Source organism: Camarhynchus parvulus, chromosome 3 (assembly GCF_901933205.1).
Source record: "Camarhynchus parvulus chromosome 3, STF_HiC, whole genome shotgun sequence".
Classification (NCBI taxonomy): Eukaryota; Metazoa; Chordata; class Aves; order Passeriformes; family Thraupidae; genus Camarhynchus; species Camarhynchus parvulus.
This window is the reverse complement of record NC_044573.1, coordinates 52,015,487-52,032,788: the sequence shown is the minus strand read 5'-3', so window position 1 is coordinate 52,032,788 and position 17,302 is coordinate 52,015,487. Positions and strand designations below refer to the sequence as shown.

Here is a 17,302-nt window from a genome sequence, read left to right as displayed (position 1 = left end):
ACAAGATGTGGGGTGCATTTTACAGCAATTGTGTTTTAGAATTCAGGACACAGTCTGTGATACTCCCAGCCATATAGAAGTCTAGGGATTTTATCCTAAATTTGGTCTTCCTGATGGTTCTAATTTAATAATTTTACCTGGAGCACCCCAAGATTGAGAAGGTAGAAAGGTATTCCTAATTCCTAAGAACAGGCAATAAACCTGTGCTGCAACTCTGACAGACACAGGATGTTGACCCAGACCTTTACAGAGTGCAGGAAACATGGGTAATAAAGGTATTGTGCATGGACATAGTTTATTTATTCATCTGTTGGCATAATACATTAATTGTTACACTGTTTATCTCTTAAATTTCCAGTAAAATTTCTGTTGTACCTCCAACTCCACCTCCTTTCACAGAATCACCAGCAGGAACCAATGTGATGGGTAATGTATGTATCTGCAAAATACACATATAAGTGCACCCCTTAGGGTGTCATTCCTATGGAAAGGTCAGCCACAGAAATGTGGTAAATTGTTAACTGCTGCGACATCCCTCTGCAATATAAATGCAGCCTTTTGCTACTTTGTCATTATTTTTATGCTGCATGGGTACTGGGAGAGAAAGTTTAGAGACTATGAGGGCTGTTTTCAGTTAGTGTTCAGTTTTTGAGGGAAGTAGTTAACCAATTTACTTGAGATTAGAATGTTGCATCTGGTTTTGGTGCCTCATCACAGGAAGACTGGACTGAGATCTGATTTCCACTCCAACCTGAAGGATCCCATGTTCCTGTGACATTCAGTATTCACATGTCACTTTCGTTACTGAGTGAGAAGCAGTGAATTTGATGGCTGCCTTTGCGTTCCAGTTTCTAATGGGCAGAATAGTAGCACATGGCTTGAAACTCACAGAAATTGCACTGAATTACTGTTTCATTTAATTTTGGACTGGATCCTCAGGCCCTGGTTTTGAAGCCCATTGCAGTTCTGTAAACATTCTTAAGTATGTATCTAGAGTTTGATGAAAACTCTGTTCTGTAATAGATAAAAGTATTAAATACCTTACCACAAATTAGTGATGTAATTAGCTGTATTTTTGAACTTACAATGTGATCTTTCTGTGAGGAGTTCCAGTTATATGTGAAAGACCATGGAACTGAAAAGATTACTTTCCATACATCAATGTATGTCCTCAGATGTATTTGTCTACAGAAGTGAGCAAAGGGCTGAAGCTTTACCATCTGATTGTTATGTGGTCTGTAGATATGTAATCATTGAAACTTTAAAATTACAAATATTTTGTGTTTTCTTACTCTTTGCATCTCCCATTTGCAGGAACTTGGAGAGTCTAAAAGGTTTAATAAATCTGTGGAAAACTTGTTTTTGTCTCTCACAACGCACATAAAAAGTAAGTAGCTTTCACTGTCTTGTCATTCCAGGATAATGTAGTCAAATGTTTTGATTTTTTTGGCCACAGTGTTGGCCAAGAAGCTGTTATAAAAAAAAGGCTATCAAGTAATGGCTGAAACTATTAATGCCAAGGTTGTGCCAGCCTGAAAAATAATACAGAAAATCTAATTCTCCTTAAATATTCTGCCAGTTGTTAAATAAACTGATAATATCAAACCAGAACATCTTTCTTGTAAAGATGTGAAAAGACTGTATAATTTTTCTTTTCATTTACCAGGTGTTCAGATGTAGTATATTTAATTCACGTTAGAGTAATAACCAATTTCTGATCTTCGTGTTATCTGGCTGAACCCCAGCTGACCTGGTTAAAGAGTCTGTCATTTAACAGGAGTTTAATATTTTCATTCACTGGCAGTATTCATGAGGACTTCCTTCCTCTTTCTCAGTCTAGTTGTGTGGAATTTTTCAGTGCACATTTCTGAGTGAATTTCTAAGCTTTCCAGTCTGTGTGCACCTCTAAGGCTAACTACACTGAGGACAGTCAGCCTTTGTGAAAAACAAATTAAAGGCATCAGTGACCAGAGGAAAATAACTTCTGAGCCTTAAGAAGATTACAGGGGCTTGCAAATTTGCATGGGTTTGAGCAAACCGTAGTATTTTCTTACTAGCTTCAACTTACACAACTGCACATGTGAGATTAGACCTGAGTAAATCTGGCTTCAGTGCCTTGCTGCCTTTCCCCTTAAGTCTTGTTTTTTTTCTTGTTTGGTCTTTCCTATAGCTTCTTCCACTCATCTTAAAGACCTATTCTCCTTGAACTGTGCAAATTTAATGTTGTGTCTGTGAGAACGCATTAAAGCTATGCAGAGATGTGGTGATTTGCTCCTAAAGAGAAGCATACAGTGGTGTAAGATCCTGGAAACAGTAATAGTGGCAGCACAGAACTGGATGCAAAATAATTTATTCAGCTTTCTGTTAGTTTGAAGCCTGGCCATATCCCAGACTTACTGGTAAAAACTGTCAGGACTGCAGCAAACTAATTTATTAATTCCCTGTACCAAAAGGAAGGTCCTACTCCACTCAAACATCTTTCTTTTCTCTCTGTTTTGAGTGTTATGCTGCTATAATTGGCATCTGGAACCCTGTGGAAACTGGTTTAGCTCTTTTAAAGAGCAGAACATTAACCTAGACAAAGCACATAGGTACTTTTCTGCTGTTTTAGTGAGTTAAGTGGGATCAAGGTAAAATATATGTTGGAACATGTACAACAGAGAATGCTGGTCCATGTGATCAGCAGCCATATCAGGGATGGAGAAGAGCACAGCAGGCATTCCAGAGGGAGATGGAAGAAAGTTATTAGTTCAGCTCAGCTACAGGTGAAACCCCACTCAGGTGCTCTCATCTTCAGCTAATGTGGAGCAGTTTAATTTGGGAGAAAATAACAGGCTGTTGCAATCATTGAAGTCAGTAATTAAAAGAAGTGTTACAGAGAGAAAGACTTGGGTTTCTTGACTTAAGAAAGCAGCTTTTTCAGACAGTATTGCTTCTCAATGAAACCTGGTACTGTGCTGATAAATGTTTTTGATCACGACTGTCTAAAGTTAGTACTCTGTATCTTATCTAGATAAAAGTGTCCTGGTTTGCAGAGGTATTTAATACACCCAGCTCTTGTGTGCTGCAGTAAATAAAACCTGGAGAAGCTTGTTGTGTCTCTGACTCTCTCACTGGAGGCAGCGTGTGTGCGTGTCTGAGCGCAGCGGGAACGAGGGATGGGTGCGTGCAGCACAAAGCTGCCATTGTACATCTGCTCCTTTGTGCTGCTGCCTCCTGTTCCACTGGGGCTTGGCAGCAAGAGGAGATTGTAATCCAATGGTGGCCTTTTGGTGAATGGAAAATGAATTACTGGTTGTAGTTTTATTTGCAGTGAAAAATTGCCCTTGGCCCTAGAGAGAGTGTCAGTCTTAATGATATTTGGGTAGAGAAACCAAAAGAAGAATAGATATGAGAACTGAACATTTGTGTTTCCTCACATGATAACCTGTTCTATAAACTGTTCCTTGTAAGAGAGTGTGAGGCAAGGCTGCTGTTTCTGCCTCTACTGCTGGTCAAGCTACTCAGATTATATCTATTCCATTAGAACTCTCAATTCCAGTCTCTTTTATGATCTCTGATTTCATTGTGTATGTTAAAAACCTGGTTTCGTTTACAGAGATGGCTTAATTGAGCTGCCTTTGAATGGGTCACATGGTGCCTTAATGGTGTACACAGAGTACAGTAAACATCTGAGGGCTGATTGCTGCTAAGAACAAAACTAACCCAGAGTGTCTTTAAAAATCACACTTGAGTGCCATTGTTTTTGAATACCATAATGTTGTATTGTCTGCTGTCTGAGGTTCCTCTACAGAAGTTCATGTTGTGAGAAAAGTGTTTATTTCTTCTGTATGAATTAAACATATGATAGCTATTTCATGTGCTACTTATAAATTTTTAATTCTTCATGAGAGTCTATCTGGGACTGACAACAAAGTATCTGCAGTTAAGCCTGCTCATATTCAACTTCAGAAGTCATGGATGAGTGCTGCCCTTCCCTTTAAGCAAAATTCTGAGTGTACACTGAGGAATAAGAAGTGAAAAGTGGGGCATCAGATGTTCAATCATCCTGTAGATTTATTTGCCAATAAACTAAATGTTACTGAAGTGCTAATTCAACGAGATGCTTAAGTATGGACATAAGCTTATCCATGTGAATAATGTTATTGAAATCAATGCAGGCTATTCAGGTTCTTAAAATAATATGTGGTTTGGGACCAGTGTATGTAACATCCTTTCTTTCGTCCATATTTTGGGATACATTTCTAAATATTTTCCAATTTTATCTTCTTTCTACTTCTCACTGTCATGTTGCTTTATGTTGTTGTAATGATTTTGCTTTTATCCTGAACCAAACCAAACTGCTTTAGAAATCAAACTATACATAGGAGCTGTAGTAGCTGCTTCTGAGAGGAAACTGTATTTGATGGCTTACCATTCCTTGCAGCAGGTATAATGATAGGCAGCAGGGAGTATAATTTCCAGTTGAAACAGCATGAAAGATTTAGGCAGGCAAATATAATTATATACAATATGACAACCACTTGTCTTCCCAGCTGTTTCTTACTCTTAGGAGATCAATGCTAAAGGTACACGATGACAGTTTGAAAGCTACAGAATTAGCCTATAAATCTATAGGATTGCTTGCAAAGTTTGTTATAGTGACTTTTCTCTTTATTCTATCTTCAGAAATATCAAAGTCCCAGAATGATATGGCTGACAGATGTGTCCTAACCACAGATTATGGGAAGAATGTGGAAAGAAGAAAGCAAAGAAGGAGCCAGTCTGACACTGCAATCAATGTTACAAGCAGGGTATCCATATTATTATACACAGTCTCTAGCTGTAAGAGCTGTTTCAGAGTGAAATACATTTGTGAGAGCAATCATGTGCACGGTGCAATTTTTCTTTTATTTTTATGAAGAGGACATAGCTGATGTTCACTGGCTGTGGTCAGAACTCTGATTCTTCACAAGGTTTTTCACAGATTCTGTACAACTGATGTCAGCCCAGAGTTGAAATGTTAGACTGGGATTTTTGACAAGGGAGGGAAGGATGGCGAAGATGGGACATTTTTCTCTCAGGTGCTCACAGGTTCTCTTGAGGTTGAATTGATACCTGCTCTGTGACTGTTAGACTGAAGGGAGATGCTCTGTCTTGTCTTCTTCCTGCCCCTTTTGCTGCTGAACAGGACAAGCTATGACCATCACAGACCCATCCCGATGTTTTCTGAGCATTTTTTAACTTGTCAGGGAGAAAGCATTGCTGTTAGTTGCTGTGCAACCTCCCTTTTCCTTTTGCTTTGGTTACAGTCTCTAGCTTTCAATGTTTTCTTGAGAAGTTTGAGAAAAATCCAGTCAAATGTTTTCCTATGAATTGTGCAGGGCTGAAGATGATCTCACATTTCTGTTTTAGAGTTACACTGAAGATTTTGTTTTGTACACTTTCAGCTCTCAAGCGACTGAACTTTGTCCATACTCAGTTTTCCACATTGTGGTCACTTACTGGAGTGCCTTGTTAGTCTGAGTGAGGTCAGTGTGGTTTGCTAAGTGCCTGGATTAGATGCTGAGAAAAGCTCTTGCTTTGGGCCAGATCTTGTGGCACGCATTGCTCACAGCTCTTGTGCACTTTTTAGTTTTCTTCAGAAGTGTTAGGTGCTGATAAATGGAAGAGACAGGATGTCAAATTGCATGGGCTGGGCAGTTTGAATTGGCCCAACCACATCTGAGAACTCAGTGAAATGAGTTCTGGTATTTGTGTATGCAATTAAATTATCAATAGAATTGGCAACAATTATTGGTTACCTGAGTGCTGCTTTCATTGTGGCAAGCCACAGTTTGATATTGGCTTTATTCCACAGGCAGAGCACTGCTCCTCTAATGCATTGAAAAACATCACAGTTGGAGGTAATGTGAATTCAGACTATGCTTCACTGCATGCTGATCACAATCAATCTGCCACATTTAAAAGATGGATATGGATTCTTTGACTTAAGAAATTAATTAGTAGGAGAATCCAAATTATTTGTCTGGGTTTTTAATTTAAAAATGAGCACATTTAAACGTGCCCACTTAAAAATTTAGAAGTTAGGTCCACACTTTGCATTGCAGGTTTTGAAAAAAAAGTTTCAATATTCCTGTGCCAGAGTGTTATTTCTCCAAGTCATTTGATCTCTGGACTGTATTTAAGCTAAAATTTTAGTTTTGCAAGAAGTAATGCTGATTTTTTTTGGTGAATGTCCTTCAGCTTGTTTTCCTTTAGAAATGGTAGCTGTTTACATCCTTACTAGAACTATGCCTTAATTTATGGGACAGAACATGTTTTAAATTACACTTGCCAAACAATTAATTATATTTATGAGAAAATACCATGTTGAAATCTTACTTGTTATGATTTCCACCCCAGAAAGAACTTTTGTTTTCAGAGCATGAATCAGAAGAGTGGCTTTTCCCCCTAGAAACTATATTTTTCTCTAAGGAATGACTGTGAAGTAGTAACTGTAACCTCAAGTTTGAGTGTGCAATGTTGAAGACTGGGGCACTATTTTAGCCTCAGGGATTATCTGTTTCTTAAGTTTGTTTTCTAAATTTGTGATGTGTGCAGAGCTTGATTCCTTTGGATTAAATTTGAAAGAGATTATACTTAAACTCAGTATTAGTGAAAAAACCAAATCCAAAGGCAAGAAGTACCAGCCAGAGTAAAATCTGGATTTTGAGGGCATCTTATCTTTAGAATGCCTAAGTTCACTAAGGGAGGTGCAGCCATCCCTGCCTCACTGGGGGAGCAAGCAGGCATGTGCCACATTTGGGAGCTGTTTGTGGTGCATTGGTAGCTGTGGGTTACCTCTCCTGTGGCAACAGCAGCAGACATGAGAGCTGGGCAGGGCTTGTGTGACCTGCTGCTGAGTTTAGCACTGGTAGCTGTGTTGCCTTGTCAGCCTTTTGTGTTCTGTACTGCACAATAGCAGAGTCTTTCTGATCCAAGTAGAAGCTAAAATTCAGTGTATTCAGCTTGTTTTGGTTAGCAAGTGAAAATCGGCTGTGTTTCGGGTTTTATAAAGCAGAAAACACTTTCTCTGCTAGGAAATACTATTTTGGGTTTACTTGGGGGCTTTTTTGAGACTGTATTCTGAATGCATTTTCTGTCTGTTTCCCTTTCACAAGGTAACTTAATTCTTACATCTGTTCTTAAGGCAGAGCACTTAATAGACATCACAATTTCTGTGTGTTATAATAGCAGGAGACTGGTTAAGATTTTGCACAACCTGTTTTTTTCAGAAGTAATCTCACTGTATTATCTCACCTCTTGTCCTCATTCTCTAGTGCTGTCTGCTGCTGTGCAGGAGGGACTCTTTCACATTTCCTGTTTGTGCAAATAAGTCCTAATCCTTGCTATTGATTCAGTCACACTATATTCTTTTTAGCTTCATCTTTTTAGTCTTTCAGGTAATCTGCTACACACCTTTTAAAAACAAGTTATTTTCTTAGATCCTAACCATGTAAAATTTCTTACCTTGCTTTTTTCCAATCCATTGAGGTGTCAACATACTTTTCATAGATTATATTATCCCCAGGAAGTGGTGTGCCACAAACACCAATATTTTGAGCATATTTCCAGCCCTATGTATTTGTATTTCAGCATTTCATTCTATTAGCTGTTGTTCTTGGTAACAGAGGTGACTGAAGATAAATCTCAAGGAGTTTTGATATATCTATATATATATATCTATATATATATCAGAAATTATCAGGGTTTTCATGGGAAAGTTGGAAAGGTGAATGGACTTAGTCAAAGCAAAGTCAAGAACACCTTGGAATTTTAAACTTTTTCTATAAACAAAGAGAAGGGAACTTGTCAGTCTGTTTCTATTTTCAAATCTCTTTCAACTTATGTTCATTCTTGCATAGGTAAATATGGGCATGTGTCATGCCTATTGCAAAACAGTTTTTAATTTCCTGGAGGCAAGATTATATTTTCTTCCAAAATTACTGTTTTGTTAAGGCCTAATAAGGACTTTTATTAATATATTGCTACTTTTGGTGTGTTATTAGTAGACTGCTGTTAGTAATTGCTGTGGTTGTGACCCTTAGATTAGGTGGTGGTATGTTGATTTTTAAAAAAATTATTAATATAATGAGTGTATTACTAACTGGGTTGAGAGTTATAAATCAGCATTTAAATGAAGTTGATAAATGAACATTATCTTTGAAGGTGTGCCACTAGCATGACCTTAATCAGAGTCAGTTGTAGATATTTACTGAGTTTTCTTTGGATAACATTCTTGAATCAGGACATTTTTCTTAAATTGAAAAAAAAATTACTTTCTGAATTTCTTACAGATGAAAAGTACCCCCAGTCTGCAACAGCTCATCACTGGGGCCCAAAATGACAGTGAAACTCGGAGCAAAAGTAGTTGCAAGGAAGAAGAAGACATAACAACCAGTCCCACGAGTGATACAGTTTTCTGTGATGGCAAAAAACATGTAAGTTAAAGGTGAAACACAACAGAAGAGGTGTTTAAAGGGAATAGATGTAAAAGCTTGTGCAGAATATTGGTGTATTTTGGATTGTGTTACAAAATGAAGGAAGAACTGCGGTTGAGTTTGTATCTGATGAAAGACTGATGCCTTTGGCACAGTCCTCATAGTAATACTGTTAACCTTTTGAAGCATGAGGCAAATTAATAATGGATAATTGATGGATATATCATCCACTGATAATGAATAATTGATAGAATAACTTCTTCTGAATTTTGCAAATGCAGCTAACATTCTTCCCATTTGATTATTAGGGATTATGAATGTGGTACTTTTTCACCTAGTATCTGACTTTTTCTCTTCAAGCTTCATTTACCAGAAGGGTTTTGTCAGTCTGCAAGAACTGTGGTATTGGAAATGTCAGTGGAAATTCAAATGTCAGAATGCCAGTGAATGAAGAGGAAACTGACAGTGATGGAAGCCAGGGGAGCAGTTCATAGGCTTAGGGGATGACATTGAATCATCCTCTGTTGGATGGCATTTTGAATACTGCAAATGAGAGAGAAGGAAACTGGTTATAAATGAACTCAGCACAGTGCTTTAAAGCCTCTGTGATTAACTGTGGAAGCTAATTTCTATCTATTAGTGATGAGGTTAAGCAAGGTGAAGTATCCAAAGAATTCCTGACTGATCTTGTAAAGAAGGGAACTCAAATGACTTAGGGACTCAAAATTAAACCTGCTCACTTGACAGAGAAGCAGAAACACACACAGGGACCTAGGTGCTCTCTTGTAGTTCATTGCACTGGGGAGTCTGAGGTGTTAAGCTGACAAATGGAAAACAGTTTTGTGTTACATTTGTGATTCCAATGACAACCATTTGAGCTGGGCTACAGAAAGCTCAGTCTTAAAACTGAAATATTTTCTGCTCTCTTATAAAGGTGGAGGTCAAAATTCATTAAACTTCTCTTTATGGGCAATTGTTGGATATTGAAGGCCACTCCATAAAAAATGTTTCTTCCAGCACATCAGATGGCTCCCAGCCATGCCAGCAGAAGTGCAATATGTTAAGTCATTGTTATATCTCTGCTCACTGAATCTAAAGTGGTGACTTCCACATAAAATGTATGGGATGCCTGATCAGGTGGGAGACATATGTGGTGATATTCAGTCCAAACATCATCAATCATAACACCTATCCAGCCTTCCTAAATAAATAGGGTGTTCTATGGAACACATATGAGAGACTTTCACAGAATTTTGTTTTGGGACATATGAGCTTAGGACAAAACTGTTTGCATTCCATTGGCACAATAGGTTTTGGTGGAAAAACATTTTCTGGTCTGGTGAATAAAAATATGTTAGTGAATGAAAGTGCAGAGCTGAACAAAGCTGCAGTTAGACTGATTACACTGATACACTTCCTGTGAAGGGAGCAAGATTATTTGTGACAAGCATCAGGTTGAAACAGTCCTTACCCTTCTTTTGACTTCCTCAGTAAGCACTGACCCTTCTTTTGAAACGTGTGTGTTGCTTAGAGCTGAAAAGAGAGAGCAGATAGCCTCTTTAGTCTAATAAATCCCTTGGTGTGAAATGAGTATTTGGCATGCTGTACAAAGGAAGAAAAGCATCTCCACAGCAGAGAGATATGATCTTGCAAACACTGCTTTGCACTTGTAGCTGCTGGGTTGTGCAAGGCAGAACTCCTTGGCCAACCAGTCCTGTGTGGGTTGGTGTTTATTTTTGGGGGGAGGAGTGATCTAACACAGATATCTTAGCAATCTAGGGCAGTGTTGCTGAGAAACTGATCACAACAGTGCTGCCTTCGTGATGAATGCTGTGTAAAAAGTTTCTAGGGCTCACCTTAAAGAATATCATTATAAATGAAGAGAGATCAAACTGTTCTGAGTTGATAATTTGTTACAGTGAAGGCAATAGCACCCTAGAGTTACCTGTCTGGGTGGGGCCACACAAAGGATTGATCTCTTCCTGCTTTGCAGTGTCCTGCCTTCTGTCAATGCTAGACACGAGTGCTCTTTATATATGGTCCATCCACACATATTACTTCCACCTTGACCCAAAGGTGGAAGTAAATGAAGGGAGAACGAAGTGGCTGAGCTCAGCTGGGGAACATATTTATGCACCTACATACAACAGCTGGAAGTATGCATCTTTTAATCTCTCCTGAATGGTCTGCAATACAGAATACATAATTTTTGTATGGAATTGGGACATCTTGTAAAGCATGTACTGGATGTACAGGCCACTTTGGTATTTCCTCTAATACATGGTAGAACCAAATGTCTTGGTAGTGTACCCTACTATGAGCTATGTATTAAAAACAGTCTAGTGCAATGTAGTTTTTTTCATGTTTTTAGATTTCAGAGGCTTTTTTTACTCTCTTTCAGATACTTAGCCCATTTTTTTCATGCAAAGCAACATAGCAATTTTATATGAAAACAGTTTCTAGATCCAGAAGTTACTTAAAGCATTTTCTCAGCCTAGAAAATTTACTGAAGAGAAGAGGGCAAAGCAGTAGAATTGCAATTACAGTTGTGATTTTCAGGGATGTTATGAAAGCAATGGAATGTTTTATACAGATTACCCTAAATTTCATGATTTGCAGTAGCTTTACAATGATATCTGTAAAAATACTGACTACTGAGGGAAATAAATGTTTTGTCCTGTTTGATCTGAAGCTGCTTTTACCAAATATTTGTCTTTTCTTAGGGGAGCTTGTATAGTCTTAGCAGCACTTGCACTGAGTCTGGCAATTTTGGCAAGGCTAACATCACAGGAGAAATAGAGTTTGCCTTAAAGTACAACTTCAGAGCTTGCATCTTAGAAATCTGCATCAAGGCATGCAAGAACCTGGCTTATGGAGAGGAGAAGAGGAAAAAGTGTAACCCGTAAGTATTTCTGTAGAGAAGAAGAAACATAAGGGAAAACATTCTGGTTTTTACAATACTGATGCGTGTTCTGAGTGAAATGGACTGATATTTGATTGTGTGCAATACTGGCACCTTCAGAACACCCAACATACACACCAAACCTTTGCACAGATACACACTGCAAGACAAATAGATTTCATACCAGTTCTTATTCCATTGTGACCATATTCTGCTAGGAATTCTCCTTCCCTGCCTGTGAGCAGGCAGTTGGGGATGTGTGCTGCCGGTGAACACCTTTGGGCCTCAGGAATAGCTATTCAGTTTTTAATTCTTAAGCTGTGGCTGAAACATGAGATGTCCTGTTTCTCATTCATCTGCTGACCCATTGTGGGTCACTGGGTGGTTGCTGTACTACTTGGGTGCTTCCATCTTCTCTGATAAAAGTAAACATTTCAGCTGCTACAGTATATTTTAAAATCTAAAGCTGTTTAATAATTATGCACCATTGTAAGAGGAAGAGTTAGATATTTCTGTGCATAAAACATGCCATAGAAAATCTTGGTTGGATAATTAAGCCTTGGTGATTTCTCTGTTTATCACTAAAGAGTCCTCTCTGACCATGCAGTAACCACTGACAGAAAATCACTGGGTAGGGTCCCTGACTACCTGTTCTTGCCCCTGCTGTCTCGCTGTGTTTGAGCATTTGAGGACCCACATTGGAATCGTGGACTTGCAGTCACCTTCACCTAGAAGGATGGTGGATTTTGTGCAGATCTTGCAGAGAATATTCATACAGACAAGCTTGGTGATGAGCAGTGCCTTGCTGGAAAAGCAGCCTCTGGAGAAGGGCTGTTTGGAGCACTTCAGAAGTGGGTCAAGGTTCTCTAAGTCCCCTGGTAATTAAGCCAGGCAAACAGTTGCAGGAAGCCTGAAAGGCAATGAGGGAAGTGCTGTGTGGTAAACATTATGTTCTCTGTGGGTATATATTTATATACTTCTGTTGATTTCCAAACCAGATGAAAAAGTACAGCACACTTATTTGACATGCTTGCTGAAAAGCAGGCTTTTAACTGATGTTTAAAACCTGATTAATTATTTAGCTTATTTGCTGGTTTGAAGTCTGGCTGGCTATGTTTTAATTAAAATTATCTGGGCTCATAGAATAGGAAGCTAAATCTTCTAGTATCTGTATATTTTAAAAACTAGGTTTTTAAAATCAATTTCGAAAAAACAGGGAATATATGTAAGTTCTGCATTGATGATGTGAGATACAGCTGATTTTATTTGCCCAGTAAGTTAATCAAGAGGCTCTTTTAAAATTCATTTAAATCATAATATCTGAAATATGTTTAAGTACAGTTTAAAAATGCTTTGTATTGTGCAAACAGCTGCTCCTTTCCCTGACAAGCTAGAAGCACTCTCTATTGCTGAAATTCTTTAGTTCTGAAGCCATAACACAAGTACAGCCCACTGAGCTGATATTAAGGGAAATATTTAAGTATTAGTGTTTACTTGACCTACACTTGAGAAACTTTGGGTATGAATCATTGGTGCTTGATATTGGTCCAGTTCAGCTTCCAGAAATTTTTTCTGGCCGGTTTTTCTTGAATCAATGTTAGGGCAATCTTGAGCCCTTGAGACAACCTCCCATTTTTGTTCTAGTGGGTCTTAGAATAATTAGCATTTGTAAGACCTCTGAGTTATTCTGAATTGTTGACCTGATGTTGTGAAGATGAGATTTTCTTCATGAATGTTGGGGTACAAGTAGCAGTGATTCTAAAGTTGATTGAGTTTACATTTTTTTCTTTGAGCACATAATATGCTGTTTATTTTTATCATAAAGCTGTCACTACAACTGACAAGGTGACTTCTTTAGGCGCTGTTTTATCAGAGACCAAGGGTATGACAAGAGGATTCCTATTCAGATCTTAATCCCTCCCCAACTCCAATGGAATTGAAACACATTAGCTGAATGGTACACAAAGATAGCTGAATATCCACAACGATATTGAGAAAATCTATAAATAGTGTTTTGCCATTTTATTGCTTGGGAACGTAAAAAGTCAATAAAGTTGTTTAGAATTAAGAAAAATCTCCTCTCATCTAATTGTTTTTTTCATTTGGTCCTCCCTGCTCCTTCTGATCACTTTCCATGTATCTTTATCTCCAAGGTATGTGAAGGTTTATTTACTTCCTGATAAATCTCCTTGGAGTAAGAGGAAGACAGCTGTCAAAAAGAGCACAGTGGATCCAGAGTTTGATGAGACTTTGAAGGTATAGTTTGCAATCCCATGCTGCTAACTGTGCATTTCCATGGTACAATCTTGCAAGTTCTGAACTGATGGGACAAGTTTAGGAATTACTGAAAATAATAAGTCTAAAAATTATGGTTTTTCAGTCTAAATAAGAGAGAGTTGCTTTTGGAGCTGCAACAGTAAATTGCAAACCATTAGGGAAGTCTGCCTTTGTCCAAGAAAGTACTTTTAGTGAATACCAGTGTGATTTACCATGTCTCAAAAGCAAAGTGTCTTCTCTAGATGCTTTTTCTTGTACATTCAGAAACTGGGTGTATTTGAGAACAAATATCCCTTTCAAGTGATACCCTTTGGTCAGTGCCCCTGGAAGTGTCTCTCTACATTTAACTGTGTCCCAGCTGAAATCCACCATCTCCAAAACAATGTCTCCTTCCTTTTCCCTCTGCAGCTGATGCCAGGCTCTTTCTTTGTACTGTCTAATTTCAAACATTAATTATCCCAGCCGAGAAGAGCAGTTATGATTTCAACTCCTTAATGACTTTCAGTATTGCTTCTTGCATCCTTGTTAGAATTGTGCATAGGAAACAGGAATCATTATTCTTACTTCCCAGACACTTCATTAAATACAAAGCTGAGTACTGTCAGCCAGGAGAGCCTGCCTTAGTTTGGTTGTTCCCAGCTTTCCCAGCTCCTATACTCAGGTCGCTGTAAACCATTTTTGTGTGTGTTTGCTTTGGCAAGCTGCAGTAGGACATATGATGATGAGTTCTTCAGTAATATATTGTCTTGGAAGAGATATGGCACAAAGTTAGTGGAGAGGCACACTTGTGTTGTTTCTTGAACTACACAAAAGTTTCAGTGTTACCCCCAACTCTTGGTGTGAGTGAACATCAAGAATCAACAGTGAGTGAGACAAGCAAAATGTTTGTAAAGTCAATAGTTCAAATTGACTTTGATAATGTTATTGATAATAACATAAAAGGATTTTTGTAATGTATGTGGTTCTTATACAGCCTGTCTGTAGGGTTTAAATTGGCAGAAAAAATGGCCAGAAGTTGAAATCACTGGTCCTAATTTTATAGTAGTTTTTCAGTGTCAGTCATGCAGAAGTGATTAAGCAGAGTGAGAGCCATGCCTGAGCTGGCTGCATAAACTCTACAGATGTTCACTTGGAAATATTTAAAAATAGTTTAATTATTAGTTTTTCCAGAGTATCAGATGTGGTCAAAAGTGCATAGCACTGCTGCAGGTGAGCTCCATCATGACACTGCCATGCAGCTGGGTGGGATTCAGCTGCAGGTTAAGGCACCTGCATTTGGAGGTAGCTGCATGTGTGAGAGCTGTGTGAGTGCTCTTGGGAGTCACTGGAGCCCCGGGTGACTCAGGGTGATGAGCCACAGAGCCACACCCAGCTTGTGATTCAGCAGCCTAAATATGGGTACTGATTTCCTTGCCTGTGCCATTGCCTCCAGCTTCCCATGCAGGTCACCTGTGGGCTGGGTTTGGCAGTCTCAGGGGGTGTATTAGATACCCAGCAATGTCTCAAAGGGCTCTAACTATGTTTGGAGAGTGGATCAAGGCTTTAATTAGTCATCAGCTGAATTACTTCCTTGCCCCTGCTGACTGCATTAGTAGATGTCCACTGACCAGAATGGGAATTTAAGAACCATCATTAGGTGTCTTCTTCTTGAACTGACTTCCAGAGCAGCCACATTCTGTTGGGAGTGTAAACAGAAATATATATATATGTATAAACATATATGTGTATATAAATGAAACATGCAAACAAACAAAAAAAAAACCAAAAACCAACCAAACAAAAACAAAAAAAAAAACCACAAAAACCCAAGCAAACTCAAACCCCACAATCCCCAAGACCCCCCCAACCAAAAAGGAAAAAAAAACAACAACCAAACCCCAAAACTCCAGCAAAAATGGTCAAGAGTTATTTAAAGCTCTGAGTTTATAATCAAAAACTTCAGCAAGGCAGGTCAAGGTATTCCTGGAATGCTGTTTCCTATTTGAATGAGCATTATTCAGCATGTATAATATATAGGTAGTTGGGTTTTTTTCAGATTGCAAAGCACAATGAGACAACATGGCTCTGTCTGCATCCAGAGGCCTTCAGTCATGCTGTGGCTGGGCTTCCTGGGAGCTGGTCATGGGCTTGGGCCTGCATTCATCCTGTGCCTTGCTCTGTAAATGCTGTTTGTCTTTCTAGTACAAGATTGAACACTCCCAGCTGAGAAGTCGGCAGCTTCAGATCTCTGTGTGGCATGCAGGAGCTCTCAAATACAGGGTGTTTTTGGGGGAAGTGGTGATTCCCCTGGCAGCATGGAATTTTGAGGAAGACTCGATGCAGTTTGACTGGTATCCACTCAAACCCAAGGTGATTCCAAGTTTTTGTGCTTCATTGTACCTTAAGAGCAAGATGTGGCGAAAGCTGTGAGAAAGATCACCCCTATGAGATCATTGAGGGGAAGGTGCTGTCAATCCGGCCCCTTAGCAAGATATGTTGGAAACACAAATGAACTGTGAGAATAAGCTGTGAGAATGATTGCAGTAATGCAGACTTCTGTGTGTCCCTTTCTTCAGCTTGAGAAGCCTGAAGATCTTATCCAGTACAGTGCTGAACTCCTCGTGTCTGCAAGGCTGTCGGTACCAGCCCAGTATCAGAACCTCCAGTCTGAAGGTATAAAATGTTTTGGCATGCACAACTGCTTAACAGTTGCTCTGTGATCCTAATGATTTAGTTGCTCAAGATCCTAATTAACAGATCCTCTAATGATCTTAGAGGTCTTTTCCAACATAAATGATTCTGTGAATTCCTTGGCTAGAAAAGAACTGACATCAATGAAGGACTGGCAAAGTGTCCATGTAATATTCCTGTATGGGTTTTTTAACAGCTACAGCAATTGGTGCTTTTTGGTGTTTTATATCTTGGATTATTTAAAATCAAAACATTTTCAAGCTTTGTATATTTGTTCTTTTTAATGCCAGCAAAAGTTGTACATTATAATGGCAGCAGTATGATACAGCCAGCTGTTTTCCAAACTAGTGCCTGTCATGATGTTACCAGTAGAGGTAATTCTGCAGGTGAAACAGCAGTTCTGCTGTCCAAGGCAGAGACTGCCAGTTTGGGGAAAACTTGGAAGGGAGGTATCTACAAGGATACCAGATCAGCACCCTTGGCTTCCTCCAGTGGTCTCATTTTAGGGAAATGGTTTCACTTGGAAGGTGTTAGGTTCAAAATGTATAGTCAGGATTCAGTTTCTAGTAATGAAAACTTGTAAGGTACACTAAGTCAGAGCAAGCACCTGCTGCTTGAGTGAAATAAACACTTTGGGAGGGAGGGATAGGGAAACCTCACCTCCCTAGACCTTAGTGAGGCATACAGACATTCAGAGCTCCTGTAGTGCTCTCTGTGTCAGGACCACAGCAACAGGTAAAGACCAATGGGAATCTCTAATTAACTGTTTTGTTATTTTTGTTTCCTTTTCTTTCCAGATGACCCCAAAGTTACCAACCCTGTATCTTCTGGTTTTCCTCCCTATGCAGGCCTGTGTTTTGGGTCTGCTCTTGAGCTGTGAGTGGAGCAGTACCACACCATGGCTTTGACTCTCTCCACTGCTTCTGACTGTTCCTGAGAAATGCTTCTGTGTGTACTGCCCTGTGTTTGCTTTTCACAAACACAACAGAAA

At 39.0% G+C, this 17,302-nt stretch overlaps 1 protein-coding gene across 2 annotated transcripts in view; it reads left to right on the top strand.

Moving 5' to 3' along the window:
* SYTL3 (synaptotagmin like 3) overlaps window positions 1-17,302 on the top strand; it is a 29,486-nt gene that overhangs the window by 9,485 nt on the left and 2,699 nt on the right. The window contains exons 5-13 of one of the 2 annotated variants that reach the window (XM_030945796.1): window positions 359-419; window positions 1,024-1,029; window positions 1,315-1,387; window positions 4,669-4,793; window positions 8,319-8,462; window positions 11,186-11,364; window positions 13,518-13,620; window positions 15,823-15,990; window positions 16,197-16,293. In XM_030945796.1, the coding sequence (XP_030801656.1) occupies window positions 359-419; window positions 1,024-1,029; window positions 1,315-1,387; window positions 4,669-4,793; window positions 8,319-8,462; window positions 11,186-11,364; window positions 13,518-13,620; window positions 15,823-15,990; window positions 16,197-16,293 (956 nt within the window). Of the gene's footprint in view, window positions 1-358; window positions 432-1,023; window positions 1,030-1,314; window positions 1,388-4,668; window positions 4,794-8,318; window positions 8,463-11,185; window positions 11,365-13,517; window positions 13,621-15,822; window positions 15,991-16,196; window positions 16,294-17,302 lie in introns of both variants that reach the window. The other variant, XM_030945795.1, reaches the window with a different exon arrangement.